At 40.5% G+C, this 26,121-nt stretch overlaps 1 protein-coding gene across 3 annotated transcripts in view; it reads left to right on the forward strand.

The window, feature by feature from the left end:
* The first annotated feature begins 13,714 nt into the window (after positions 1-13,714).
* The window catches only part of LOC138749037 (1-phosphatidylinositol 4,5-bisphosphate phosphodiesterase zeta-1-like), a 54,752-nt gene continuing 42,345 nt past the window's right edge, over positions 13,715-26,121 (forward strand). For all 3 annotated transcript variants that reach the window (XM_069910065.1, XM_069910066.1, XM_069910067.1), the window contains exons 1-3: positions 13,715-13,877; positions 14,019-14,250; positions 16,649-16,850. In XM_069910065.1, the coding sequence (XP_069766166.1) occupies positions 13,845-13,877; positions 14,019-14,250; positions 16,649-16,850 (467 nt within the window). In that variant the 5' untranslated portion in view covers positions 13,715-13,844. The remainder of the gene's footprint in view (positions 13,878-14,018; positions 14,251-16,648; positions 16,851-26,121) is intronic.

The following is a 26,121-nucleotide window of genomic DNA, read 5'->3' on the forward strand; positions in this document are numbered from 1 at the left end:
ACTCAGCCTTTAGATTGATTAAGAAGCCCCATTGTTTACCTTCTGATTGCACTGAAACCACATTTACTCCATTTCATAGGTGGAACCTCCTCCTGCAATGTTCCCTTCATTTAATTCATGGCATCCAAGATCTTCACTTAAACTGTTAGTATGTGGTTTTGAAACAAACTTGTAGTTTAACTCAAAATGAAGAAAAAACAGGAAGAAATTTTAAAAAAAGAAACAGTTAAAAAAAAGCTCTGGGAAAGCAGGGGAAGGAGTCAGGAGAAATGAGGGGGAGGTAGGTTCAAGGCAAGAATGCCCAGGAAAGAAGAGAAGTAGAACAGAAAGGGGGGGGGGAGGGGGAAATAACAGGGTGACCTCAGTTTTCACAGGGCTCCACTGCACTATGCAGATATTTGCCAATAAATTGGACTGTTTCCATTGGTACTGAAGCAATCATGCGCTTCGTGTTAATGCAAAAAAAATTTTGACATTGACCAATATCCACTGATGTCTGTTAAGGTGCGAACAAATCAGAAACCAAGGTCTGAAACAAGATCCACCTGTTCCCTGATGGGACCTCATCCAATTTCAAGCAACTTCCACAATGTTGCTTCCCAGTGTTCAGAGAAAGGAGAGAGCTCTCCACATAGCAGGTCATATTGTAAGAAGTAAACCACGAAAATCTGTAAACATTGTGGTGGAAGTAAAAATGCAAAATGCTGGAGAAATTCAGCTGGTCAAGCAGTGTCCTTTATGTAGCAAAGGTAAAAATGCACAACTGATGTTTCAGGCTTGAGCCCTTCATCAAGGTATGAGAGAGTGTCGGCGGGCATCTAAATCAAAGGATAGGGGAGGGGAGAATGGGGGGGGGGAGTGGCAAAGGCAGAAGGTGATAGGTAGAGAAGGGAGGGAGGGACAGCAGCGATCAGGGGCAGAGGGATGACTAGGTGGCTGGAGGGAGAAGGGAGGGGTACACTGAAAAAAACTGGAAAGGTGGAGGGGTAAGAGAAAGCGACCTGCTTAGCAGAAAGTTGAAAAGTCGAATAGCTGGCCATATTGGGTGCACTAAATTGGGGCTGGATTTAGCACTCATGCTTAATTAGATCCCCAGCAAAACTACAACAAAACTTAGCATCTTCACTTTTGTTATTTTTACACTCATCCAGTGTATTTAGCCCAGTGGCTCTGCTCGTGGTGCTGCTGTCTAATTTTTATATGTTAATGACATCTTCCATAAAGGCTATCATGCCACAAGCCTGCCCCCAGTTCGAGTCTGGGTCTGGGTAAGCCAGCAGCACAAGGGATGCTGTCCATCTCTTGCTAATAAAAGCCTTCAGTTCCAATAACTTCAGCCTTTGCATAACTGATTTTGCATCACTCATATTTCCACAGATTCAAGTTGAACCCACAGCTGACCTCGTACCAGACGCTCCAAACATTGAATAAATAGTCATCAGGTTGTACACTACAGAAAAAGACCCGACTGCACTTTGTGTCTATCTGACCACCAAGTATCCATCCATACTAGTCCCATTACCCAGCACCTGCGCTTATATTTACATCAGGACTGCGACTAGATCTTGTATCCAGACTGAAGGCACAAGAAGATCAAACACAAAGCACAGGATTAACTCTCCTCTATTATTACACTTATCATTTTACAAAAAAAATGAAACATAAGCCACATTAACACTGAACAAAATGGACAAGACTAATTTGAGATTAGAAGGTTAATTATCAATGAAAAGAACTTCAAGTGGTTTTAGATTGGTAGTTTTGGTATAATTATATCGTGAGGGATAGAGAATGTAGTGGATTTGGACATGACATTTTTTACCTGAGGGGCTTACATGGATTGATAAGATGAAGATTTCTCTTTCAGCCACAGTGTGAGCTCGAGTAAATAAATCTGAGCCATCTCTGTGGGATTTCTTTGTGATCTCAGCAACACTGTTGCAGTGTTTTCAATACATAGGCTGATGGTCTGGGATATGAGAACAAGGGCCAAGAATGCAATTTTGGAGACTCATATGGGCAAGTGTGCCTGAGAGCAGAATGTTGGCCAACCATTGTAGACAAGTGACTGTCCCTCACCTGAATAAGTATGAACAAAATGTCACTGAAGCCTTGCCCTTCACTGCTTGACAACTTTAGTGGGTAAAATAGTTTGGAAAGGAATTTTTGCAGTTAATTAGCAGTCAGTGTGTGATTTTATGATGCTCAGTAATGTTCTTCCTAACTGGAACGTCACAGAATTTTGAACTTTAACACTTAATTAAATAAAAATCAGTCTTGTGGTCACCCTGCAACAGGAAGGATGCCAAAAACTTGGAAAGGGTGCCAAAGAGATTCACTGGGATGATCCTAGGACTGATGGCTTGAGATCTAGAGGGCTTGGGTTCCCTGAAGCACAAGAGGATGAGGGGTGACTTTTCAGAGGTTAACAAAACAATGAGGGGCATGGATAAAGTCACAGTCTTTTTTCTCAGGGTAGATGATTTGAGAACTAGAGCCACATCGGTTAAAGGTGAGACAGGAGAAATTTCAGAGAGACCAAAGGGGCAACTTTTTCACTCAGAGGGTAGTCCACATCAGGAAAAGGCGACCGGGGTAGCTGCAGAAACAGATATAATTATGACTTTTAAATACCTTTGGATAGATATATGGATCAAAAGAGTTTAGAAGGATACAGACCAAATGCAGGCAAATGGAACTAGCCCAGAAAGCCTGCTTTGCCAACATGGTCAAATTGAGCCAAAGGGCCTATTTCTTGCAGTAGGACTTTCTGATTTTATTTAATTGTTGTTGAGTATGATTGAGAACACTGGTTGTCAGTTTTTCTTACCTCCAGACAGTGACTTAGTTCTACTTTAGTCAATAGGATGAAAAGGGTGTGGATGAATTCACAAGTCAATAATACTCACAAGCATTATTGATGCTGGTGACCGAGGACAGAATTATCCAGTGATATCATACACTGGATGCAACCATAAGCAAATGGAACATATCCTGTTCCATTTGTGAGAATTATTGGGTGGCACGGTTGGCGTAGCGGTTGGCACAATGCCTTTACAGCGCCAGTGATTTGACCGGGGTTCAAAACCCACGCTGTCTGTAAGGAGTTTGTGGGTTTTCTCTGAGGGCTCTGGTTTCCTACCACCCTTTGAAACGTACCGGGGGTGTGGGTTGACTGGGTGCAAATTGGGTGGCACGGACTCATGGGCCAAAATGGCCTGTTACCATGCTGTACGTCGAAATTTTAAAAGGTAATTTAACATAGCCATTACATGTGATATGAAATTATTGTCATGGATATAGTACAATGTACAGCCACACTAAAATATTTTCAGTGCTGATCCAAGCTACATGTAATTAATTTAAAATCAAAGAATCCTTGAGTACACCATCAGTGTTGTCATAAACATTTAAAAATATGGAGTACAACCTCTCATCTAATTCTCCCCCCACCCCCTCCTTTTTATTCAGGTGCCTGCCTGTTTTTGCTCATGCGTTGATGAAGGTCTCAGGCCCAAAACACCTTGACTTCCCTTGGATGCTGAGAGACCTGCTGAGTTTCTCCAGCACTTCTGTGTATTGCACCCGGCCCCAGCGTTGGAGACTTCCTCGCTAAACTTGATGTCTGATTGTATTCTTGTTGATTGTTATTGACCAGAGTAATGTGGCTACTATGCTGTGCTGCAGTGAACACGTTCCCATCCCATTTGTGTTGTGGCAAGCACCACAAATTGGCAGCATCCTTGAAACTATTTCTTGTGTTTGCAAAGCAGCATCTAGCCACATAATTGAGGAAGCTTGAGGTCAGTTAACTTCCCTTCTGGACTTATGAGACCAGGTAATATTGTGGAGAGGATGCTTGATGGAGAGAAATGACTCTACAGCTATATTTTTTTTACCCCAAATCAGACAGTTGCAGTTTCAATAAATAGAGGCTGCAGTAAAATAAGAAGCATGTGTTGACAATTAACCATCTGGATGAGTGTTCTGAGCATATAAAACATTTTACAACACAGTGCCAAGAATTTCTAATTGTACACTAATAAGTTCTGCAATCGAAAATATGTATATCACGTCCATATATCATGAAGGCTACTAGGGGAATGATTTTACACCATCAAGAATCTTAATGCCAACTCCAGGAGCCAATCTTTATGAGTTTACAAATCCTGATGTAAATTTAATATGTTATACTGGTGATCCATAAGTATAAAGCTTACTAATTATTGGGATGAATATATTAATCATAAACATGCTGAAAATTCCCAGTTACTGCTTTTTAATATTTCGAAGGCACTAATCTCCTCAGCTGCTATTGGGGTATACTTGTCAAGAACAACATGGTAATAATACTTCATTGCTCAGGAAGCCAGAGGCAAATCTAAATCACCTTGCTTCACATGACATTAATAAGATGAACTCAGTGCAATTTTCCTTTACTTTAAAGGTTGCATCATTAAAATTAATTTTAAAAAAAATTATTTCTTCTTCTGAGATGATCTTTCAGGATTGTGGTATGGATTGTGGAGGGTCATGTGAGCTGTCTGGCCAGAATGTGGAGGCTCATCTAATCTCTCCGGTGGGCCTGAGATCAGAAGCGACCTCACTGGCCGATCAAGGGGGAGGCTGGCGATCGATTGGTTGGAGCAGGTCACGTGAATAGGCCCTGCATTGAAAAGGCACACATGGAGCCTGCGCATCCTCTTTTAGTGCTGCCTAAAGTCCTGGCTGCAGGTCCCTGGCGGCACTGGACGGCTGACTGGGATGGGCCTGTCCCGGATCCTGAGCCATAATCGATGTTGGAAACCACATTCGTTTGATATAATTGTTAGTTGTAATTAATTTACTATTCAATAGTGTGCTGTGCCTGTGGTGGATGGGTATTGTGTGTTTAACCCATGCATTCCCAATCAGGAGTTGGGAATGATTAGCAGTGATTTTTCTGCACCCAATTTGTGTATTCTTGCTGTGTAAGTAAGTCTGTAAGAGTGTGCACTTTTTGTGAATTCCCCCGTGAGTAAATAAAGATCACTGTTTGTTCATCACATGCCCATCCTTGATTCTCTTTGAACCCATCAAACCAATTCTTAAATTTTAAAATTTTAGACATACAGCACGGTAAAAGGCCATTTCAACCCATGAGCCCATGCCACTCAATTACACCCCATTAGCCTACAACCCTTGCTACGTTTTGAACGATGGGAATAAACCAGAGCTCCAGAGTAAACTCACACAGACATTGGGAGAAAGTATAAGCTTCTTTCAGACCCCGCTCTCACACGCTAGCCCAGTTACAGCATTTGCCTAACTGCTCCGCCCTCAAACACAAGAATCAAGAATGATTTGAATCCACTGAAGTGCATGCGTAGTTAATGAGCTCAATGTTGGATCCGCAAATTCTTCCGCAGGTGGAGCAGGAGGTACCCAACCGGGCAGGTGGGTGTTGAGTAACTTCTGTGACTTTCAGTAGGTTTCCGTCTGCTCCAGAGCATTCATAAAGTCATGTTAAATGACGTGTCATGGGCCAGGCATTTATTAGTTAGTTCAGTTGATGATTTTCTTTCTTCAGAAAGCTTTGTGAGATTCCTTGAATCTTTTTCTTCATACGCCTGGTGATATTTTCCCATAACAGCTCACAGAAGAGTGTCTTTGTTTTGGGCATAAAGCTGCCTGCCCAGTGGAGCAGATTGAGGGGAACTGGGGTCTCAGTGCTGAGGAAGTGGTCTTGGGAGAGGATCTATCCTTCCTGTGAATTGAGATGTGTGTAATATGCACTGGTGCCTTAAAATCCCTGTTCTCAGTGGCCCTTGTCTGAGAAACATAGGAGGCTGGAGTCACTGCTGCTTGGTAAAGGTAAGAGATATATGCCAGATCTAAGTTCTTGACCGTGAGTTGACTAAGGGTGATGCTGGCGCATTGTAGGTGGTAGTGATATACATCATCAATGTCTTCCTTTGCCTGGAGATAGATCCTGAAATATAAAAAGTCGTCCACATTTTTGCAGGACTCAGAATGCATCATGGTGCAGAGGGTGGCAAACTGATTGGTCCTGTCTTATGAGTGTTAAATGTAAGGTCTATCCTTTCATGTGCTACAATAAATGAGTCATAAATGACTTGGTGTTCAGGCTCAGGGCCTGCATGTGCATGATCTTGTACTGCAGCTTGACTTGGCTCTGAAGCATTGTTCCCATACAAACCAGATTCAAATAATTTTTGATCTTTATTGTGTTCAGGAGTGGCACAGTAAGCAAGACAGTTAGTGCAACGCTGTTTTAGCGATCTGGACCAGGGTTTGAATCTGGTGCTATCTGCAAGGAATTTGTACTTCCTGTTGGTTCACCCTTGCAGGAAGTTTGCTCGAGGTGAGAAAGACGGAGAAAAGTAATGATGTGGCTTTGTTGAGACCCATCCTCACTGAGATTGGTGAGGTGGTAGATCCATTGAGGAGGATTACGGCCATCATAAAGCTAATGCAAATAAAATACAGATCAGCATCTACCTCTATTACAATTTAGTTCCAGTAATACACATTAACGAGACTGGTTAGTGATGTAATGAATGGGCAAGATTTATGACATCACCTTGAAATCTGAACCACATTATTACTTTCTCAGGCTAGTTAATCTCATTGTTTTTCTCTCAATGCAGCAACTGAGCTGTTTGGTTTCTCTGTCTTGTTAGATGTTTAAATTATTCGCCATGTCATCTCACTGCTACGCACTTCTCCCAATGTTCTTTCTCCCAGCTCTCTGTCTTTGCCTCCATTTCACCTTCAACCAATTCCCTCCCTCCCTCTCTCTCTCTCTCTCCTCCCAGCTTGACTGTTTTCTTTCTCTGCCCTGGACTTACTCTTGCTAACTCCTCTCATATATTTTCCCCTCTGTGGTTTTCACATTATGGAAATATTGGAGGCTTGCTCTCTCCTGTTCTGCCTGTAAGACTGGTATTACAATTAGTAACAACACACTTGCCTTCCAGACAGATTTGAGTTGAACCCTCACTCTAGAGACTTGCATACTAACACCCCACTCCTGAACTGTCTTATACTCTCAGCTGAATATTAAAGGTCCCTTAAAATATTTCACAGAGAAGGAGGAGGATACAATATATTACTATATATACAGTGTGTTTAAAAAAAATATACTGGTATTTTTTATAAGATTTAAATGGTATTTCAAAAACAAATGCATATGATATATACATATATATATGACAACATCCTCCTTTGGAATGGCCACTCCAAAATATTGGTTATCTTTTACTTCCCATGGATGCTGTATGAGCTGCTGTGTTTCTCCAGGCCTTTTGTGTGTGACCATCAGACATCGTGATATATTATAAAGCGGATGACCAAAGATTTTACAGAATTTTAAAGGAGCCATTTAAAGAAGATATTGAGGATTCGGGTAAATAACAGGTGAAGATCTGGCTCAAAGACATGGGCTGCTCTATAGATCTGGACAACCTACAGAAGACATTTTAAGGTCCTTGAAAGATATAACAGATGCTACAATCCTCCAAATTCTCTGGACGTATAAGCAAATAAGTATTAGTGTCCTCTCACAGTGTAAAATTCTCACTATGAGGCCCTGGTTATACAGTCCACTCTTTTGAGCAGGCCACACCGTTCACACGACTGACAGCTAAATCCCATAAAAAATAAATCAACAATACACAAAAGTGCTGGACAAGCTCAGCCACTCCCGCTGTAATTTTGAGTGTTTACTACAATCACAGTGCCTGCAGATTTTCTTGTTTCATCTCTTCCACAGTCTGTTAGGATCCAAGGTTGCTGCAAGAGATACAACCTTTCTATTAACTGCTGGGAATCTCTCAAAAGTGACCACTCAAATTGGAGAAGGGGCATTTATGATGGTAATGGCTTTGTTGAGTTCATGCTACGGCTGAGAGAATATAATTATTTATTTATCTTTTATATAAAAAAACAATAAAATCCCTGCTATCTTGCACCTAGGGGATTGGTAGATGCCAGATAAGTGTATTTTACAGTTGCTTAAGACTTAGTCTTAAGACTAATGAGACATATAAGGCAATCGAACAACTGAAAAGTGGCAAAGCAGCAGGTATGGATGGAATCCCCCCAGAAGTCTGGAAGGCTGGCGGCAAAACTCTGCATGCCAAACTGCATGAGTTTTTCAAGCTTTGTTGGGACTAAGGTAAACTGCCTCAGGATCTTCGTGATGCCACCATCATCACCCTGTACAAAAACAAAGGCGAGAAATCAGACTGCTCAAACTACAGGGGAATCACGTTGCTCTCCATTGCAGGCAAAATCTTCGCTAGGATTCTACTAAATAGAATAATACCTAGTGTCGCCGAGAATATTCTCCCAGAATCACAGTGCGGCTTTCGCGCAAACAGAGGAACTACTGACATGGTCTTTGCCCTCAGACAGCTCCAAGAAAAGTGCAGAGAACAAAACAAAGGACTCTACATCACCTTTGTTGACCTCACCAAAGCCTTCGACACCGTGAGCAGGAAAGGGCTTTGGCAAATACTAGAGCGCATCGGATGCCCCCCAAAGTTCCTCAACATGATTATCCAACTGCACGAAAACCAACAAGGTCGGGTCAGATACAGCAATGAGCTCTCTGAACCCTTCTCCATTAACAATGGCGTGAAGCAAGGCTGTGTTCTCGCACCAACCCTCTTTTCAATCTTCTTCAGCATGATGCTGAACCAAGCCATGAATGACCCCAACAATGAAGACGCTGTTTACATCCGGTACCGCACGGATGGCAGTCTCTTCAATCTGAGGCGCCTGCAAGCTCACACCAAGACATAAGAGAAACTTGTCCGTGAACTACTCTTTGCAGATGATGCCGCTTTAGTTGCCCATTCAGAGCCAGCTCTTCAGCGCTTGACGTCCTGCTTTGCGGAAACTGCCAAAATGTTTGGCCTGGAAGTCAGCCTGAAGAAAACTGAGGTCCTCCATCAGCCAGCTCCCCACCATGACTACCAGCCCCCCCACATCTCCATCGGGCACACAAAACTCAAAACGGTCAACCAGTTTACCTATCTCGGCTGCACCATTTCATCAGATGCAAGGATCGACAATGAGATAGACAACAGACTCGCCAAGGCAAATAGCGCCTTTGGAAGACTACACAAAAGAGTCTGGAAAAACAACCAACTGAAAAACCTCACAAAGATAAGCGTATACAGAGCCGTTGTCATACCCACACTCCTGTTCGGCTCCGAATCATGGGTCCTCTACCGGCACCACCTACGGCTCCTAGAACGCTTCCACCAGCGTTGTCTCCGCTCCATCCTCAACATCCATTGGAGCGCTTACACCCCTAACGTCGAAGTACTCGAGATGGCAGAGGTCGACAGCATCGAGTCCACGCTGCTGAAGATCCAGCTGCGCTGGATGGGTCACGTCTCCAGAATGGAGGACCATCGCCTTCCCAAGATCGTGTTATATGGCGAGCTCTCCACTGGCCACCGTGACAGAGGTGCACCAAAGAAAAGGTACAAGGACTGCCTAAAGAAATCTCTTGGTGCCTGCCACATTGACCACCGCCAGTGGGCTGATAACGCCTCAAACCGTGCATCTTGGCGCCTCACAGTTTGGCGGGCAGCAACCTCCTTTGAAGAAGACCGCAGAGCCCACCTCACTGACAAAAGGCAAAGGAGGAAAAACCCAACACCCAACCCCAACCAACAAATTTTCCCTTGCAACCGCTGCAATCGTGTCTGCCTGTCCCGCATCGGACTTGTCAGCCACAAACGAGCCTGCAGCTGACGTGGACTTTTTACCCCCTCCATAAATCTTCGTCCGCGAAGCCAAGCCAAAGAAAAAAGAAGAAGACTTAGTCTTACAATTCCCAACTAATACACCTGCAATAAGAACAAATAGTTTAAAAGACAACAATATTTATGCTGAACAAATTTCACTTGCATGAAGATACAACATTTTACTTCATTTTCTGTCATATCCTTTGAAAACATTTAACTGTTGCTGCGTCTGTAGGTTCCTTCCCCTCCACAGATCTGCCTGAAAGATGGACACTAACCCACCCCTTCCTCCAAGTTTACAGATAAAGCTTCTGACTGGGGCAATTCTTACGAAGCAGGGATAAGGAGACCCTTGAAGAGAGTCACCCTAACGGTGAGCAGCATCAACCAGCCCTTCATCCTGGGTGACGCCTTTACTGTGCACACAATTTTATTCAATAACTGCTATGAGCAAAGCACAACCAATTCAGTCCGCTGGCTAAATATTTGTTCTCTTCACCAAAGGTTTACATGTTACTTCAGAGAACGTTTACTTTTGCAATTTTAAACTTGTATATTTTCACCTATTATTCTATTCTTATTTATTTTAATTTTAAAAATTTATTTTCCTCAATTTATTTTGGTTACTTGAGTTTGCTGCTTGCCCTAATTCCTGATACCAGGGGTTTATTATCTTTTTTTTTAAAAAGTGTGTTAATTATAGTTAAATTGTTGTTAGTGTGCTTTATGAATCTGAGAGCCTTCCATTGCGTTTGTACATTATCTGTATCAGAATAAATTCTTCATTCAGATTCCATGGTTATCTTAGGACACACAGAATCAGAGAGGAAGCAAATCACCCTTACTTTGGTTTCTTCTTACCCAAGATGAAACAAAAAAAAACTGATTTTAAAATTAAATATATAATTTTATATATATAGATATATTTGACTTTTTAAATTTAAATTTTATCATTTAAGCATGCAGGACAGTAACAGGCCCTTCTGGCCGCATGCCACCCAATTAACCAGCAATCCCTGTATGTTTTAAAAGGTGGGAGGAAACTGGTGCTCCTGGAGGAAACCCATGCAGAAACGGGAAGAATGTACAAGCTCATTGAAGACAGCACCAGATTTGAACTGGTGCTCTAATAGCATTGGGCTAAACTGTGCTGACTTCACAAGATCACAAGATAAAGGAACAGAAGCAGGCCACTATGCCCATCGAGTCTGTTCTGTGACTCTACACTAAGCTGAACTATAGTTCCAATTTCCAGCCTTTTCCCCATATCCCTTGATATCCTTACTAATTAGATACTTATCCATTTGAAGAAGAACTGAGAGGTAGGGATACAGAAGCATTTTAGAGAAGACAGGATTGTATGGCTTTGTTTGCTGGACCTGATGGGTGATGTAAGAGTGGAAGTGTGAGCTCATGTGTACAAAGACTGAATGATGGTGAGGCTGGGGATGGTATTCAAGAGAATACTGGATTAGAGGTAACAAAAGATATTGACTGTGTAATTACTTATTGTGAAGAGCATGTGATGAAATTTGTTGATATGAAAAGTGAGGTCCTTTTCACTGCAATTTTAATCACAATATTTACTAAATATGGGTTCGTGAAACTTACATCCTTAGTAAATATTTCTGAGCTAACCTGCTGATACATATGGTGGTAAAGTTGGCACTAATGCAGCCTGATTTTAAAATTGGTCATGTCTGCTCATATATCAAGTCCCAGATGTGCATTGCTCTGTCACGCTCCCACCCAAGATTTTTTGGCGCTGTGCTGATGTTTTTAAGGGAGGTTTCACATCTTGCATCCCTGGACTTCACGATCGCACAAGTAATTGTGAGAGCATTCTGCGTTTTCTGCAATGGGTCTTTGAACCTTTCCGGAAACTGTTAAACTCGGACACTATTTTGAGATAATTTAGTGTAAATTGAAGTTGGGCACAGAACTCGCAGCATCTTAGCTGAAATTACTTTCTCAATCAGTGTCTGTACCTCCTGAAATGGATTCCTGTAACCGGTCAGTCACTTCTGTTGGAAATTTAGAATATTGTTCTGGGTGAAATCAGCTGCTTGTTAGTTTATATAATGATCCTGAATACATTTTGTTAAGAAATATGAGAAATATTAAATAAAAATAAAATATTTTAGGACATAATCAAAATGTAGCAAGGCTACTAAAAAACTTTTCTGACAGTACCTTTGCATCCATTTCCTCCAATTATTTTGAAACGGTTAACCACATTTATTGCCTGATACGCATCATTTCCCATACTTAAAAAAAAATTAAGTCACTTAACTTATTTAAACCTGTGCCACCCAATTACACCCAATTAACATATCCCCGTTCATTTTGGAGTGTGGGTGGAAAACGGATCACCTGTGGGAAAACCCACGCAGACAATTTTTTTACAGATAGTTACAAATTTAAACTCAGGATACTGGTGTGATAATAACTTTTGGCTAACCGCTACCCTAACTATGCTGCCCATGCTCACCAACCTACAAAACCGTGCACAAATCTGCTCTTTAACATCAATTTATTTCATGACGACGACGTCTACATTTCTGAAAGCATAACATTCTTTGACTTTGTACCCTCTGGAGAATTCTTAGATCAGGAAAGCCACTTGGGGACATCCAAATACTGTATAAGGCATTACACAGAGGAAAGGAGGCCTCTTGTCCCATAGTATTCTGTACTATGTACTAAAAGAGTGTTCTATTAACTACATTATCTTTCTTTGGTAATGATTGTTTTTCTTTCAATATATCTTCATTCAGTACTTTACTTGCTGACAAAAGGCAAAGGAGGAAAAACCCAACACCCAACCCCAACCAACCAATTTTCCCATGCAGCCACTGCAACCGTGTCTGCCTGTCCCGCATCGGACTTGTCAGCCACAAACGAGCCTGCAGCTGACGTGGACTTTTACCCCCTCCATAAATCTTCGTCCGCGAAGCCAAGCCAAAGATAATAAAGATAAAAATTAAGTTGTTTTTGCGATACAATACATGTATTGTATTAAACATGTACAATGCAGATCATTTAATATCATTCCTGCCATCCCTTGTCTCATTGGCCCACTGGATCACTTTGTAACAACTGTGCTTTGATGACAGTATTGTCAGAGCCACCTTGTGCCCCATTGGGCCACTAGGTCGTACTGTAACAAGTGCCTGTCTGTGACATCATTGCCCAGTGCCAGTGAGCAGGTTTTAAATACTCCCTTTGCCACTTCCTCATTGTACAGTAAATGATGAACTGTTTGGCACTTGGGATGATTAATCGATTGGAGTGAATGATCTGTAATGACATATCTATTGTGATAAACACACGCGATACAGCTGATCCACAAACTCGTGAGGCACTCATCTGGCAGAGATGGAGACAATTAATTACCTATCACGTCAATGCCAAGATCAGAAGGAAAATGAATATCCTTTTGTAATCTATTGAGCTTTCTCCAATCTTTATATGGATCTCTGATTGTTTATACCCATTATGAATAACTGTAAATAATGAGAGTAAAGGAACTAAAACTCAGCTTTAAGTGTTGAAGCAAAGGTACTTTCTATTACTCTCATCTGTTAATCTGATCAAGACAGAACTGTGCATAGATTAGATGTATTTATAATATCCTTTTGAAAAGCAAATAAAAGGAGTAAGCCAAACCAACATGATGGATTACCACAGTTGATCCCTTGTTATTGTTGAAACTTTCCAAATTTGTGAGATGTCTTTAAACATGGTAACATGGCCAAATTGAGCCCATATTTCCCAATTTACACCCCATTAATCTATACCCCCATTACGATTTGAAGGATGGGAGGAAACCGGAGCCCCCGGAGGGAAAACCTACGCAGACATGGGGAGAACGTACAAACTCCTTACAGTCCTGCTGTAAAGGCATTGCGTGGACCACTACGCCAACCGTGCCACCCTCTGTTGTCTGAATAGCGACTAAATTACCAACACTTAACACCCTTCTGTAGATGGCTCCTGCAGGCAATTAAATATGATTTTCGGAACGGGGACGTTGAGTTGTCAAAAACCATTGATCTTCTACACAAACTGGATATTCCTATGGCCAGTATTAACACAAAGGACTTTGTGGAGGTCAGTATTAAAAATGATACATTCTTCTACAGCTATTTTTATTTACCAATTGTAGCAAAATGATAGGAGTGATCCTCAAGATTAGAATGCTAGTTAAATGCTATTAGTAACCATGCTGTTAAATTTGGTATCCTTGTACAGGCTATTGAGAAAGTGAAACATCAGAAATTTCGGGCAGGAGACTTTATTTATTTGTACAAGGTTTTCACTAGACGACCAGAGCCTCAAGACCTATTCAAACAATATACGTCCAATGGTAAAAACGTGACAGCCCTTGATCTGTTGTATTTTTTGAAGCACGAGCAGCAAGAAATCAACGCAGATGAATGCACTGCTTTATCGATAATTAACAGCCACAATCCTGTAATGAAGTGTAAGTATTGACTCTTTTCTTCAACAGAACTAATAGCTCCCACCTCTGGCTTTTGAAAGATACACAACTGGGCCTTCATCAAATAATATCATTGCCTCCTTGCTCTTTTAAAACCATCGCAAAATGTTTCAGTTTCTTATTTATGCAAACACTTATTCCCAATAAATTTCACTCACGATTGGATTAAATCCAGATCCATAGCCAAGGAAGTTGTTTTTAGAAGCTCTTTGACGTGCAATTTAAATGGCGGAATGTCTCCTATAAAAGAAACACATAACAATACAAACCATATGACCAGTGCACTCGATTCTCGAATTGAATGGTAATCTATGGAGGTGAAGGCTGTGAAGAAGGCAGAATGGCTAATGCACCCACCCAAGATGAAAACAATGTTGCACCAGCTTTGAGGCTTGACGATTTAACAGCTGCCTGAAATCACTCTTCTTCGAACCACGTGATGGATGTGGTGTCCTCTACAAAGAAAGACTTGCTTATTTGTCTTGGAATCACAATCAATATGCTGTCTCAGAATAGCTGCCATTTTGTTGGTGCTTGAGTCAGATATCTCCCTTTAGTAAATTTGAAGGAACCAGTAGCTTGAAAAGCTTTTTTGCCAAGAGCTGTGCTTGCAATTTGATGTTTGTAGATCCAGAGCTCATACTGAATAGAGGGATACCACCTTTGATTTATAGTATGTTACAGGGTTTATCTCAATGTATTTTGTGGTTCCCACAAATAATATTGCCTCTGAGGTAGTGTACACTTGATTTCCCCTTGCCCAAATATGGATTAACTGCTCATGCAAACCAAAGAGAAGAAACCCAGCTTCATCAATCTTTCTTTGCATCCTTGTAGCAAACACCATTCTACATGCCCATGTCATCATATGACATTACCGTAACTTTATTAGTTAAAACAACTGCACAGCTTTAGGTCATATCTCAAGCAAAAATGAGCAAGAATAAATTATCAAAGATAAAACAGGGTGAAAGAGCAAGAAATGACAAATATTACTTATCCTGAATTAGCAAAAACAACGTGTAGCACGTCAAATTATTCAAAGACTTGTTGACTCAAACCAAGACTTTTATTAACAAAAGAATGGAGCGTAGTACATAGAAGTCAACCAGTCCAGACTGACCTGGATCTGGTTAGGTGCAGCCCTTTATGACCTGCCAGTAGGTGTGGCTAAGGCTCTCAGCCAATCACTATCACTATATGCAAATAAATACAGTGGTGATAGGATCCCATACTATCACACAATGAAAACAACTTTAATATGAAAGTAAACCTCAAATTACCAGTTGTTTGCTTTTTACTTGCATATGCCTTTTCATTAAACATCTGATAGAATACAAGCAGAAAAATATAAACCTGCTGCTAACAGGATTTTCCAATAAATGATCGACAGAAGACCCCAGCTTCATTATTCTTACATACCTTTGAGCTTTTGAAATAGCGGTCGTGCCAATCAAATCACAAAGAATTCCTGATGTCAATTAGATGGTTTGAAATAAATGAGTAATATCTTCTCCAAATACTATACTTTGATCAGTTCAAGGAGGGCATGGGCTGAGGGTGAAAGGGGAAAGGTTAAGGGAACATTGGGGAAAACGTCTTCATGTAGTGTGGTGGGAGTGGGAAATGAGCTGCTGCCAGCTGAAGCGCTGAATGTGGGCTTAATTTTGACCTTTAAGAAAAATTTGAACAGGTACTGTAGATGGACAGGAGGGGTATGGCGGGATACAGTCCATATACAGGTCCATAGAACTTGGCAAAAAAAAAGTTTGGCACAGACTACAAGGGCCAAAGGGTCTGTTTGTGCTGTCATGTTCAATGGTTCTATAACTCATGATAAGAGGAAGTGATCATTTGTCCAATCAGCTGTCAGGCAAAGATTGAATGACTATGTTCAACAGAAATATCCACTGTTTTGCTTTATATTCTGTACATTACAGTGTTACCACATTCAGTTTCACAATTCTTTTATTTCAGGTTAATCTTGCAAGAGAACTATGTAAATAGTTTTTGACCAAATAAAATAGTACTGTCATTTTGATTGCTTGCAAGATCAATGTAGAAGAGATGGCTCAGCTGGAATGATCTTTGGAAAACTAACTGGCTTTTATGCTTTAGAGGAGGAAGAGTTAGTTATTACCTTCTTTGACTATATGCTGTATGGGAAAAGCTTGGGCTTTAACTCTTGTACTGCAGCCTTGTGTGGCATTTTTTTGCTGGCTCATAGCCAAGGCTCAGGAGTGAAAAATAGCCACCGATATGGTGTCATAAAGGTGCGTCACTCCTGTCAAAATGCATTCTGGAGTGTTTCAACGTCTCTAATGGAGGGGAGAAACATAACCATATAATAACATCTATTTTTAAACATTCTGTCATGCAGGCAAACTGAAAAGAAAGTTAATGACATACAATGGCTTCCTTAGATACATAACCTCCACTGATTGCAGCATATTTAATCAAGATCATGCCAAAGTCTACCAACGCATGGATTTGCCCATGACTACTTATTTCATAGCATCTTCACAGGATACCTTCACAAGCAACCAATTCATTGGACAAAGTGACATGAATGGATATATAAGGTAGATAACATGCCACTTCAAGTAATTCTCAGAAATTTCAGTGTTGAAATTCACATATTAGAAACTGTAAGGTAACAGATTGATCTAAATTATTCCATGTACCCATCAATTAGTTTTTAGTTAATTGCTGCTAAAGTTATAATTGTTTAGATTTTACAGTGGTAATGAACATAGAACAATGAACAGTACCAGACAGGAAGAACTCCTTTGGTCCATTATAACTGCACTGATGATGACATCAACCTAAACTAATCTTTTTTTGACTGCATATGGTCTGTATCCATCTAAACCAGTAGTTTTCAAACATTTTTTTTCTACTCATAGACCACCTTAATCCCTATGCCGTAGGTGCTCTGTGATTAGTAAGGGATTACTTAAAGTGGTCTATGAGTGGGATGAAAACATTTGAAAACCACCGTTTTAATTGCACCTCATTGACTCATTATGTGCAGGGTTTCAGAACTCTAGAGGAAATGGGCTAATGACCATTTTTCTCAAGCCAAATATTTCCGTAACCATTGGGTCTTGAGCAGTGATTCTCAAACTTCCCTTCCCACTCACATCCCACCTTAAGCGATCCCTTACTAATCACAGAGTGCCAATGGCATAGGGATTATTTAAAGTGGGATGCGAGTTTAGGGGGGCAATTTGAAAACTCCTGCTCTAAACCCTACCTATTCATATGTCTTTTTGAAAGCCTCAACATTTCTGTTGTATCCTCTTCTACCACCACCCCTAACCCATGTCTGGGCACTTGTGTAAAAGATTTACTTGAAACTTTTCCCCTCACCTTCAACCAGACACCTGTGGTTATTTGATATGTCCCTCCAAGGAAAAGGACAGATGATCTATGTCACTCCTTACCCTGCAAAATAAACAATCCCAGTTTATCCACTCACTCCCTATGGCTAATACACTCTAGTCTAGGCAACATCTGGTGAACCTCTTCTGCACCATCTCAAAAGCCTGCATATCCAGCTAAAAACATGACATCAAATTTTATGCTTAATATCAAGACTGATGAGGCAAGGATGCCATTACTCGACTTTACCTCTCTATCTATTTGTGTTGCCACCTCCAATGAGCTGTGGACTTGAATCCCAAGATCCCTTGTATATCTATGCTCCTAAATATCTAGACATTTCCTATAAACTTTCCTCAAAGTGCATCACCATGGTTGTCTAGATTAAACTCCATCAGAAAATTTATCTGGCCAAATATCCAGCTGAACTACATCCTGCTGAATCATTTAATAACCTTCCTCGTTGTCCACAACTTCATAAATTTCCATGTCAGCAGAAAACTTACTAATCAGATCATCTGTACTTCCTTCCAAATTATTAATACATGTGACCAACTAAAGAGGACCTAACACTGGTCCTTGCAGAACAGCACTGGGCTCAGATCTCCAGCCAGAAAACATTCCTCTTCTCTAATGTTCTGCCTTCTACGTCCAATCCAATTTTGAATCCTGTTTAACAATTTATCCTGGATTTCATGTTATTTACTCTTCTTGACATTTTTTTTTTAAATCCAAAGGGGTCTTGTTAAATTGTTTACGAAATTGCATGGGTACACCATTCACTGCTCTGAACTTCAGTCACCTTGGCCACTTCCTGAGATAGGTCCTTCCCCATACACAGTCATGCTGATTACAAGATCATAAGATATAGGAGAAGAAATAGGCCAATCAATCAGGAGGTGATCCATTTTCCCACTCAGCCCCACTGCCTGACCTCCCCATTACATTTGGTGCCCTAGCTAATCAGGAACCTATCAATCTCTGCCTTAAATACCTGGCCGCAAACTCCACAGATTTACCACCCTCTGGTTGAAGAAATTGCACTGCTTTTCTGTACTAAGCGCTTATTAAGACCACGCTTTTTGAAGTGTGAGTCAATTCTATTGTTGGGCACTATCAGTTGCCTCAATAATTACAAGGACAAAGACTAAGGGGAATGATAGGCTTTATTGTACAGAAGACTTGAGCTGGCCTGGATCCAGACCAGGGAAGTGCAAGGAAGGGAGAGGTGGCCTGACCTTTATGGCCTGGGTCCCAGGGGAGGAGCCCAGTGCTGTTCTGCAAGGACCAGTGTTAGGCCCTCTTTAGCTGGTCACATGTATTAATAATCTGGAAGGAAGTACAGATGATCTGATTAGTAAGTTTTCTGCTGACATGGAAATTTATGAAGTTGTGGACAACGAGGAAGGTTATTAAATGATTCAGCAGGATGTAGTTCAGCTGGATATTTGGCCAGATAAATTTTCTGATGGAGTTTAATCTAGACAACCATGGTGATGCACTTTGCGGAAAGTTTATAGGAAATGTGCCAACATATTTACCTTAATCCCAGCATCATCCGTGGCCTTCTGCTGGATTGTGAAATGCCAGTGTTCTCTGTCATTAATCCACAAAACTGACACCAAGTTTGGAATTTTCATGCAATGTGCAAATTAATATGGGATCATAATGTTTCTGCCAAACATCCAGAAAAACTTCAAGTGTGTGATTTTTGCAAGCCTCTCCTCTACAATCAAACTAAGATAATTTCTGTTGTTGTGAATCCTGGTTGATGATCAAAAAAAAATATTCAGAAAATTTTAAGCTTGACTACAAGGTCCGAATGTGTTTTAATGTCACACTATGCTTATCACACAATCCTCCTTCACATAATGCATATGTGTATTAACTCCCTAAAATGGAAATTTTAAAGTACAAGGGATTTTAAAATACTTTCTAATTTTTGGTAAGTTTCTTTATGATATTTCAGCATTAAGCTGGATCAAACACATGCATTGCAAAATTCATTGAGTATATCTTATAATGATTAAAAATGTTCGGTCAGTGAGAATTCTTTAATGTGATTGGCTGCTCTGGCTCAATGACATCACAGCTGCTGGATGCCAGGGATCCTGTCGAACTGATGCCTGACAACAGCAGATATCAGTCAAGAAGAACTTCTTCCAACAAACATGCTAGATCTTTGAGAGAGCTTTCTTTGCAATTGGTAGGAAATGTCGTGCTTTTGGAGAGACCACAAATTCTGGAACTTTCTAATTATATTGTTATCACGTATGTTAATGTGTTATGATGAAATAGTACAAGTAATTATCTTTCTTGTTTTTAATTAGGGTATAATTTTTCCAATACCCTTGTAGGAAGCACAAGTATACATAGAGATCAGTGGAGAATTTTCACATTTTAAGGTGTGTTCCACAATATGATAGGATAGGTTTACACATGATAAACCATGTATATTTTTGAGCTGTGAAAATACAGGTCAAGATGTGTGATCCAAGATTGGCATGCAGGATGTTCATCAATGCAACTTCCCTGCACTAAACAATTTAAGGGATTAAAAAAATATCAAAGGAAACTGATTATTTCCTCATAAGATGCTTGCTGTTGTAAGGCAAATAAGGGTAAAATCAATCCCCAGTGCCTGATAAGGTATTCCCTTGGACCTTGAGCGATGCTTGTGCAGAAGGTACAGGGGCTCTGGCTGATATATTTAACATGTTAGCCATGGGTGAAGTAGCTCATATTGTTCCGTTGTTTAAAAAAAAATCTAAAAATAATCCAGGAAATTAACATAAGTAGGAGTTAAATAATTGGAAGATGTTCTAATTCTAAGAGATTGGATATACAAGTCTTTGGATAGACAAGGATTGATTAGGGATAGTCAATATGGCTTTGTTCTGTAGGTCATGTTTAACCCCTTTTAACTGTTTTTTGAGGAGGTTGTGAGGAAAGTTGATGAAGGAAAGGCCATAGATGTTGACTACATTGAGCCTTTAGAAAGGTTTTTGACAAAGTAAGGCCTTTGACAAAGACCCACATGTGAGGTTAGACAGGAAAGTTCATTTGTTCACTGTTTATGGTGACGTATTAGACATTGTAGAAGCAGCTCAGAGTGGTAGTGAATGATTGCCTCTCTGACTGGAGGCCTGTGACCAGTGGTAGGCCTCAAGAATCAGTGCTGGACCCATTGTTGTTTGTTATCTATATCAATGATCTGGATGATAATGTGGTAAATTGGAAGTTACATAAGATATTGATGAGGTAAAATTTGGAGTATTCTGTGCACCTAACTACAGGAAGGAAATCAATAAGATTGAAAGAGTGCAGAGGAGATTTGCAAGGATGTTCCAAGAACTTGAAAAATAGTTAAACGAAAAAAATTGGACTTTATTCCCTGGAGCAGAGAAGAATGAGAGGAGATTTGATAAAGGTTTAGAAAATTGTGATTGGTACAGACAGAGTGAATGCAGCAGATTTTTTCCACTGAGGTTAGGAGAGATAAAAATGAGAGGACGTAGGTTAAGGATGAAAGGTGAGGTTAATGGAACATTAAGGGGAACTTCTTCACGCAGAGATGATGGGAGTGTGGAGTGAACTGCCAGCTGAATTGGTGAATGAGGGCTCAATTTTGAAATTGAGGAAAAGTTTGGGCAGGTACATGAATAGGAGGAGTTTGGAGGGCTATGGTATAGGTGCAGATCAGTGGGACTTGGCAGAAAAATATTCTGGCACATGCTATTTCCTGTAGTGTAGTGTTCTATGGTTCTATAATGGCAACACAATGGAATCAGTTATCTTAATCAAATGCACATTATACTAGACAGGTGCCTACCAAGTTGGGCAAAACAAATCATTGCTTTCTTGTGAAGCATAACCTGTATGTAGAAAACTGAAATGCAAATTAGGATGAATTCTTTCTGCTCTATGAGTGTATCTGACTGTTCAAGGAAAACATGCCAGAAATTTGCATGATTTGGTTGTAGAAGGATTTTTCCTGACTGTGGAAATTGAGGGGACAGTACTCAAAATTAAGCCAGAGAGGGAATGATTTTAGAGAGTGGGGAGGAATACATATTCATCCTAGTTTTGCCTTGTTATTCATGACTCACTTGTCGGCTTCTGCTTTCTCTGTCGACATCATCATTCAGTCCCTGCTGCTAGTTTAATCATGAGTTGCCCTTTGATCAAATCAAATCTAAAAATCAATCTATTTCACAAATTAGAACTCTGAATGTAAATTAAGTTACTTTCAGCTCAAGATACTCCTTCAACTCAGCATCTCATTCCTGCCTGCTAATTCAGGGCACAGAACATTATTATATTTTCATGAAAGAGTTTGGGATATCATAGCCTGAGTTATGAACCAAAATGTTCTAGCATCTACATGCTAATCATTAAGTATCCATTTTTATGAATCCCATTGACCACCACTTGGTCTTCATGATTCAAGTGGGTGTCAAACTACTTCTTAAATGTATGTATCTGCCTCCAGCATCCCTTGGGCACTGTTCCATATTCCAATCATGTGGTTAAAAAAGAAATCCTCATTATATCTCCCCTAGACCCTTAATCCATTGCTCTCAACCTATGGTCTCTAGCTTTGGACTTATTTGCTATGGAAAAAATGTTTCCAATGGTCAATACCCCTCATAATTTTGTATACAATTTAACTCCAATAAAAATAAATACAATTTATCCAATCTCTCTTTTGAATAGGATCATTCTACCCAAAGCATCAGTTTAGGTTCCATCAAAGTCACTCAGCATCACAGCCTTGATTCAAACATGGTCAAAAGAGCTGAATTTCAGGTATACAGTGAGAATAACTGGGCGATGTCAAGGCAGATTAGATTGCATGGCATCAAGGAGCCCTAGCTAAAATGGAGTAAATGATAAATGGGGAAAGCCCTCTGCTGGTTGGTCTAATATTTAAACCAAAGGAAAATGCTTGTTGTTTATGTAGGTCAATCATTTCAGCCACAGGACTCCTCTGCAGATGCTCCTGAGGGTGGTGTCCAAGACCCAACCATCTTCAGTGATAATCTTCCATCAATTGTACCAACCCCCCCTCCCTGATGTTCAGTAGAGTTATCATTATTTATCCCCCACTATCAAGATCCAGGGGGGGGGGGGGTGGGGTTAGCATTGACCAGAACCTGAACTGGGATTGCCATATGCAAAATTTGGCTACAAGCACAGGCCAGAGGCTAGGAATCTTGCAGTGAGTAACTCCTTTCCTCACTCCCCAAAGCCTGTTCGCCATCTATAAAGCTCAAAGACAGAAGACAAAAGAATATTCTCCACTTGTCTGGAGCAGCGCAGCTTCAACAACACTCAAGAAACTCGACACCATGAAGGACATAGTGGCACCCCATCCACATCCATTCAGTCACTCCACCACTGATGCACATCTACAAGTTTGCACTGCAGCAACTCAACAAGATTCTTTAAAAAGCATCTTTCAAACCCAGCACCTCTACCAGCTAGAAAGTAGGGAACACCATCAACTGCAAGTCTTCTCTAAGCCACATACCATCCTGACTTGGAAATATATTGGCATTTCTTCTTTACTACTGGATCAAAATTCTGGTCAAAATCCTTTTCCCTTCCCTAACGATATTGCGGGTATCTTGGGAGCTCACCACCACCTTCTCAAGGGCAATTAGGAACAGACTTAGCATGCGAAGCTCACTGTCTTGAAGAAAATATCAAAGCAGCCTCATTCTGGGTCATTACACATTACAGGTAATGAGAATGTACCTATAAAGGATCTTCAACTACAATAAATGACTGATAAAAATAAAGAAACATTTAATGAGATAAAAACCCTGGTCAGAGATTGGTTCTAAAGAATATTTCAATGAAGAGTGAGCTGGGGGCAGAAAGGTTCAAAGATAGAATTTCCGACAGGAAAAAGCATGGCAGAGTGGAGTCCTCAGTAAATTTGACAAGACATGCTAGATGAAGAACAGAACAATGGGACTTTACAAGATTCTTAGGTGTGGTGCTGGAACTACCTGCAACTTCAATCCACCACGTGGAAAGTTGCCAAGGTATGTTTTGTTCACAAAGCAGGAGAACTCTGACGCATTACCATTGCATCAGTCTGCTCTATTATATCAGAGCATGGCAGAAACAGCTGTCTGCCGTTCTATCAATAAATCCTCATATTACATTCATTCTGCCTAGATCACTCATCTCCAGTCTACACCGTAACATTGGGATTTTTTTTGTCAATAAAACCTGAAAGAACCTGCTAAGTAAAAGGAGATTTGGGTCACATGAATCTACCATATGCAAGTTCTCCTGCAAGTGAATGAAATATATTACTGTTACTTCTTTATCATTGAGCTCCTCCATATAATGGAACCTTCTCACCCATAAAATGCAGCAGGCCCAGAATTCATCTTGGCCTTTTCTTGTCAAAAGCAATAACACGTCCATCTTGCCAGCATGTCCAGATCCTGTAAATGGATAAATAAACTTAAAGGATGTGGAAGAGCGGCAGGATTCAATCAAAGACAACTTAGCAGATGAAAAGAAGCCCTTTGCCCCTCTTCTTTGAAAATCGCAATTAGATTTAAACAGTGCATTTGCAAAAATGCGGTGTTTGGTGTAATGGAAGTGGCTGGATTTCTTTTAATTGCTGAGTTTTTACATATTATAATGAACTTTTAAAATTGAATTAATTGAGCTGAACCATTCTTGTTGATTAATTAATAGGTTCATCCCTTCATATCTCAAGCAGCCTTAACTGTGTCCTGTGAGAGGGAAAAGAGAAAGATTTTTAATTATAAAGATACATTAAAATTATTCTCATGGATCACTTGACTTCCTTGGCGAACTCCCACTCCAGTATTAGCATTTGGATGTACGAGAACGGGTTTGATCATTCATGTTTGCAGCACAATGCTTTGGCAGCCACATCTGCAAGGATTTGACAACACCTTATAAAATGAATGAATAATGTATGGTAAATCACATTAGGTGCATAGCCTTTGATCCCCAAATTCTAAACATTTGCTCCCACTGCACGATTTCCTGTGCTGTGGCTGTTTATCAGTGAAGTCTATCCTAGTCCTGTCACTTGAATGCATTATCTTAACTGACTCTTCAGTGCAGCTCTGAGAGGATGTAGTGTTACCTGAAATGCTATTGTTTGAAAGGGACTTCAAATTGAGTCTACTTCTGTGCCTTAATGTGGATGTAGATTATCCAATGGTATAATTCTGAAAGAGGGCAGTGATCTTCCATGTGTCCTGGGAAATAGTTTTATTTCTCAATCAATATCATATTTTCTCTTTTGCTTCCTTTTTTTTCCTCCATTTTGAGAGTGGCATTGGATATTTTGTGTGCCTCAATTTTGAGAGTGGCATTGGATATTTTGTGTGCCTCCATTTTGAGAGTGGCATTGGATATTTTGTGTGCCTTACAGGGATAACAATGGAAAATAAATTTCATGATTTGTATGCATGGACAGTAAAGGAATCTGGAATCTTGAATATTAGGGTATCAGTACTGTTTGTGGGAAGATCCTATGTACAAGTCAGATGCCATAACATTTATCATAGTTCGGAAGTACTTAGTGAGGTAGTTTGAGAATTCATGAGATTGTGAGTTTTTCATATCTTCCTTTATTTTTCTGGATTGTACAGCTTATTATTAAACAACTAAACTAATACATTTGTCAAATTTAACCTTGTCAACTACTTTTGCTGCTAAGGAATTATGCCCCTCCTGCCCGCCTGTGTCGTGCTGTCATCTCTCTCTCTCCCCGCCCAACCTAGTTGCACTGCCATCTCTTTCTCGCTCTCTCCCTCTAGGAAAAAAAATGCCTGTTTTTGGAACTTTCTGGATTTTAGATGTCCAGATAAAGGATTGTGCACAGTCAAGTCAAGTCAAGAGAAAATGAATTGTATGCCATAAGCCTCCAAATTAGGGATCTCCAAAGTGGTCAATATCGACCCCTGGGTGGTTGATGGGGCTATCCAAGGGGTCAATAATGTCAGGATGGGGGAAGGTTGATTGAACTTTTGCACTGGAAATGGGCAGATCAATGGAAAATAGTACCAATGACAATGGTGGCCAAAGTCTTGCGAGAGCGGGCCTTGGTGGTCACTATTTTATATTTGGCTTAGGCCTTGTAATAGGTAGAGAGGGAAGAGGAAGACGGACTGAACATATAAAAAAGATGGATGTGTTCTTTGTACCTTTGGTAGCACAGGTGGTGGATTGACTACCACCAGGGCCCCTAGGCTGAGCTTTGGTAAAGCTCCCAGTGATCTTGCCCCACTGCCCCACCCTTCGTTGAATATAATAAAGTGACATTGTTAAATAACATACTACAGGTCTCCAAAGTGGTCAATGTCAACCCCTGGGGATTAATGGCACTATCTGAGGAGTTGAAAAATGCCATGGGGGTTGAAGGGGGGAGGGGTCAACAAGAGAGTTGGGTGGCTTTGGGGGACT

The sequence above is a fragment of the Narcine bancroftii genome, chromosome 13 (genome assembly GCF_036971445.1).
Source record: "Narcine bancroftii isolate sNarBan1 chromosome 13, sNarBan1.hap1, whole genome shotgun sequence".
Classification (NCBI taxonomy): domain Eukaryota; kingdom Metazoa; phylum Chordata; class Chondrichthyes; order Torpediniformes; family Narcinidae; genus Narcine; species Narcine bancroftii.